Source organism: Gadus macrocephalus, chromosome 17, assembly GCF_031168955.1.
Source record: "Gadus macrocephalus chromosome 17, ASM3116895v1".
Taxonomy (NCBI): Eukaryota; Metazoa; Chordata; class Actinopteri; order Gadiformes; family Gadidae; genus Gadus; species Gadus macrocephalus.
In genome coordinates this window covers 6119135-6124134 of record NC_082398.1, presented here as the reverse complement: position 1 = coordinate 6124134, position 5000 = coordinate 6119135, and the positions used below count along the sequence as shown (strand labels likewise).

Here is a 5000-nt window from a genome sequence, read left to right as displayed (position 1 = left end):
ATGGAAATAAGTTAACGTGACAATAAGTCATATTCTGTCCATATTCTGAGCAATGGAGGTAAAACGTTTGCATGCTTTGCTTGTAACAGTAAAATTGGTTGTATATTGGTTGTAAAACTGAAATAATTGATCCCTCGTCTACCATTATGAACCTAGCTGATTATGCTTTGGCCATAATCACTGAGAGAGTATTTTAAATGTGGTTTAACATCGGGGGGGAATTGGAGTGTTACCACACCGCAGAGAGTCTGTCGGTGGCGCTTCAACCTTGCCGTCAGCCACCACCAACCACCAACCACCAACCCGCCCCCCCCCGTCCGTCCGTCCGTCGCCATGGTGACCTCCTTCTGTTGGTTCCCTCCAGCTGGGCTGAGCCAGCGTCGAGCCTCCTACTCTCATTAAAAAAAGAATGGTGTCAGTTGGTGGCGGCTGGGCTGTTGTGCTGCTGTGCTGTGTTTGTTGCCGAGCAGCAAATCGAGAGTTACGTATGTAACTACGGTTCTATGAATTCTGGATGACCGCCAGAGGCAGTGCTTAACACTGGATGTTATCCATCGCGCATGCGCAGGTCGAGTATTTAATATCAACAAAGTCACACGTGACCGGGGATGACGTCGGGCCGCCCGTCTATATAAGGCCACGTCACTCTCCAAGATGTCCCTTCAGAATCTTCTCGCAAGATTCCGAGTGACAGAGAACTCTGGCGGTCATCCAGAATTCATAGAACCGTAGTTACATACGTAACTCTCGTTCTATTTCATTCTTACTGACCGCCAGAGGCAGTGCTTAACACTGGATGACTATTACCAACGTAGTCACGAGGAATCCTGTACCCACCTATTAGGAAGGGCCTGAGGGTTCCTGAATAACAGCTGCAGCCACTGCGTGGTGAGCAGCTACATTGACCCTGTAAAATCGGGCAAAGGTGCACGCTGAAGCCCAGGAGGCCGCGGCACAAATCTCACCTAGAGGCACTCCTCGTAGTGCTGCCCAGGAGGTGGAGACACTCCTGGTGGAATGGCCTCTGATCTTAAGAGGCAAAGACAGTCCTCTTGACTTGTATGCCTCCTCAATTACCTCCACCACCCACTTCGAAAGCCTCTGTCTGGACAGCGCTTGCCCCTTCCTCGGGCCCCCGTAGCAGACAAACAGGCCATCAGACTGACGAAAACCGGCAGTTTCCTGTATGTAATATCTCAAGGCTCTCACCGGGCAGAGTAGTTCTGCTGAACTAGCTTCCTCATCCGGTGGGTGTGAGGGGCCATAAGCTGCTAGCTCTATGACCTGATTATAGTGGGCCGAAGACAGCCTCTTTGGAAAAAAAGATGGGTTAGGCCACAGTGCCACCCCTGTGCCATCTGAGTTCCAGCGTATACACTCTTCACTCACTGACAACGCATGAAGCTCGCTCACACGCTTGGCTGACACGATCGCCAGAAGAAAGGCCACCTTCGCCGACAGCCATTTCAGTGGCGCCTGGTCCAAGGGCTCAAACGGGGGGAGACGGAGGGCTCCAAGTACCAGAGGTAGGTCCCATGAGGGAACCTTGACAGCCCGTGGGGGGTTCCTCCGCTGGGCTCCTTTAAGAAATCGGGTCACCAAAGAATGAGACCCCACCGTCCGGCTATCAACCTTAATGTGCCTGGATGAAATGGCAGCCACATACACTCTTAAAGTGGAAGCAGATAGCTTCCTTTCCAGTAAGGACTGCAAAAAACGCAGTATCATTGGCACTGAGGAACACTCCGGTACCTCTTTCTGTACCTCACACCACTTTGCAAATATCTTCCACCTGTTAGCATAAAGTGCCCTGGTGGAGGGAGCTCTTGAGTCCATAATGGTTTGAACTACCTCCTGGTCACATTCCATTATAAGTGGATCAGGCCCCTCAAGGGCCAAACCCATAGCTGCAGGCACTCTGGTCTGGGGTGCCAGATGTGGCCCCCCAGCTGTGAGAGCAGGTCCCGCCTCTTCGGCAGGCACCATGGATCTCCGTCTAGCAGCCTGTACATTACTGGAAACCAAGGTCTCCCTGGCCAGTTTGGGGCAACCAGCAGGAGTCTGTGGTTCCCCTTCTGAACTCTGTGTAGAGTTAACCCTATCAGTGGAAATGGCGGGAAGGCATAAAGGAGTTGACATGGCCACGGATGTGCCAAGGCATCCTGTCCCATCGGACTCGTCTCTGACAGAGAGAACCAGAGAGGGCAATGTGTTGTGGACTCTGAAGCAAACAGGTCTACCTCTGCTGTGCCGTATTTGCTCCAAATTGCCTCTACTACCTCTGGGTGGAGTCGCCACTCCCCCGACGGAGGTTTCTGACGTGAAAGAAAGTCTGCCACCGTATTCTGTGGCCCTGGAAGGTACATAGCCCTGAGGCTGGAAAAGTAAGGGAGAGCCCATACAAGAAGTTGCTGTGCAACCTGTAATGACTGAGCCGACCTTGTGCCCCCTTGGTGGTTCACATTGTAGACAGCTGACTTGTTGTCGCATCGTACCAGAACATGTCTGCCCCTCAAGTATGGCAGGAATTGGTGGAGCGCTAAATAAATAGCACGGAGCTCGAGCACATTTATGTGCTGTGTCCTGTGCGGCGCACTCCAGAGCCCTCTCACTGCCCTGTGCTGCCACACTGCCCCCCAGCCAGAGAGCGAAGCATCGGTCACCACCACTTCGCGGCGTGAGGGGATCGAACCTAGTGCGACACCTTTGGCAAGATATGCCCTGCGTCTCCAGGGTTGTAATGCCAGGAGGCATTGACTGGACACCCTGACCTTCCTGGATCCGTGCAACCTTGGATCTAAGTGGAGGCCATTGGTCCAAACTTGGAACGGCCGCAAGTGAAGGAGGCCCAGTGGCACTATTGACGTTACTGACGTCAACATTCCCAACAGCCTGAGAAAAAGGCTGTACCTTACCCTCCTGTCCTCCCGAAAATGCAGGAGGATCTGGAGTATGGCCTCTACCCGCCGTGGAGACGGGAAGGCAAGCATTTGGACGGAGTCCAGGGTTATGCCAAGGAATAATACCTGTTGGCTGGGTATTAGACAACTTTTGCAGTAGTTGACTGTAAGACCCAACCTTCCCACATGGCCTAGGAGGGCTGTGGTGTTCTGCTCTGCCTGTTGCCGGGTTGGAGCGCAAATAAGCCAATCGTCCAGATAAGGGAGGATTTGTATTCCGGTGGCTTGCATTGGTGCGAGCGCTGCCCGCATGCACCTTGTGAAGATCCGTGGGGCTAGGGATAACCCGAATGGGAGGACCCTGTACTGGTAGGCCCGCCCTTCGAATGCAAAGCGCAGGTATGGCCTGTGATGTGGTGCTATCGGGACGTGAAAGTATGCATCCTTTAGATCTATTGATGTGAACCAGCTTTGCCGTGCGACGGCCTGGAGCACTTCCGCTGTCTTTAGCATGTGAAAGGGCAATACTTTCAGAAAACTGTTCAGCCCTCGTAAGTCCAGTATAGGGCGAAACCCACCCTCTTTTTTTGGAACTAAAAAATACACTGAGTAAAACCCACCTTGCTGTGTCTGAGGATCTACGATCTCGATGGCCTTCTTCTCCAGGAGGGTGGATACCTCCTGGCTGAGGGCCTGTCGCCTTGTGGGATCGCTGACTGTAGTCAGTCTGATCCCCCTGAAAACTGGGGGCCGGCGTCGGAATTGGAGATTGTACCCTTGGGAAAGCGTGGTCACCACCCAAGGGTCTGTAGTGCAACTTCCCCAGCAGATTAGGTGCTGCTGGGTGAAGCGCCCGACGCCCGGCCATGAGCCGTCAGTACCTGCCCCCACGCCCTCTTGGGGGCCTGGAGGGGGGAAACCCCGACCCCCGACCCCTCTGTGCCTGTGGTGCTGGCCTTGTGGGAGCCCGACGGGGTTGATAGGGTCGCTCAGGAGCTGGTGAGGTCCTGGAATAACCACTAGGACGTGCTAGCGGCAGAGGACGATTGGTGCCATAACCTTGTGGAGGCTGCTGCCTCGGTTGGGATGCAGCTCCCCGAAGGCAAGCAAACTGCTGCCGTGTCTGGTTAGCCTGGATGCTACGATCCAAGGCCTGTTGTGCTGCTGGGCCAAACAGCTCTCCCGGAACTACGGGGAGAGTGCGAAGGGTCCTCCGGCATGGCTCTGATAATGGGGACTGGGCCAGCCATACCTGGCGGCGAGCCAGCGTAAGCGACGCCATCAGCCTACCAAGCTCTCTGGTCATGAAGGCAAATGCCTGCAAAGACGTGTCACTTAGACTCTGCACTGAAGCATCTGCACTGGATGATTGCAAGGACTGAGACAGGGCCAATATCAAATGGGACAAGGAGTTCCCGATACGGCCCATACGTGCCGCTGTGTCGTAGCACTTTGTTAACAGGTCATCAGTGATGCGACACTGTGGCCTGGGACAGCGAGCATTCGGCCTCAACACCTCTTCTGGTGCCACAATGAGGGAAGCAATGGTCGGCTCTACGGCTGGCATTCGGTCAAGTCCATGCTTGCTGGCATTCTGCATTGAAGCCAAGGCCCTGCTGTCACTGGTGTGATGAGATAGAGATCTGGGGTCTGGCCAGCATCTGTGAAGCTCCTTAATATATGGCTGGGAGGGAGGCACAGAAAAAGTATCTTGTGGCGGGACATGCCTAAAGAATGCACTAGCTGGAGCGATATCTGCTGGAGCCTCATCCAACCCTAAGCGTGCCAGTGCCATTCGGACCACTGGCTTAACCGTGGCCGGGGAAGCTTCTGAGCCTGCCCTAGACCCACTCCCTACATGTTGGGAGCCGCCTTCAGAAGCCTGGGTAGAAGCCTCTACCTCGCCCTGTCCCGGCCTGTCTTCATAGAACTGGCTACAGGAAGCCCTCGTAGACAGAGCATCTCCGTCCCATTCTGGTGTAGTTGGAGCCTCAGCCTGAGAGATTGACGCCAAACTGACTGGCTGAAGGTTATAGAGCAAACTCTTAATCTCAGCGAACTCTGACACTAGCTTGTCCACACTAGCTTTGGCAGCATAAC

General features: G+C 54.1%; 1 protein-coding gene across 1 annotated transcript in view; it reads right to left on the bottom strand.

Annotated features, from left to right (window-relative positions):
- adam19a (ADAM metallopeptidase domain 19a) overlaps positions 1-4206 on the bottom strand; it is a 52936-nt gene extending 48730 nt beyond the window's left edge. Inside the window, 3 exon segments of the mRNA XM_060035861.1 lie at positions 3521-3643; positions 3782-3929; positions 4153-4206. Coding sequence (XP_059891844.1) covers positions 3521-3643; positions 3782-3929; positions 4153-4206 — 325 coding nt within the window.
- Between the last annotated feature and the right edge of the window lie 794 nt (positions 4207-5000).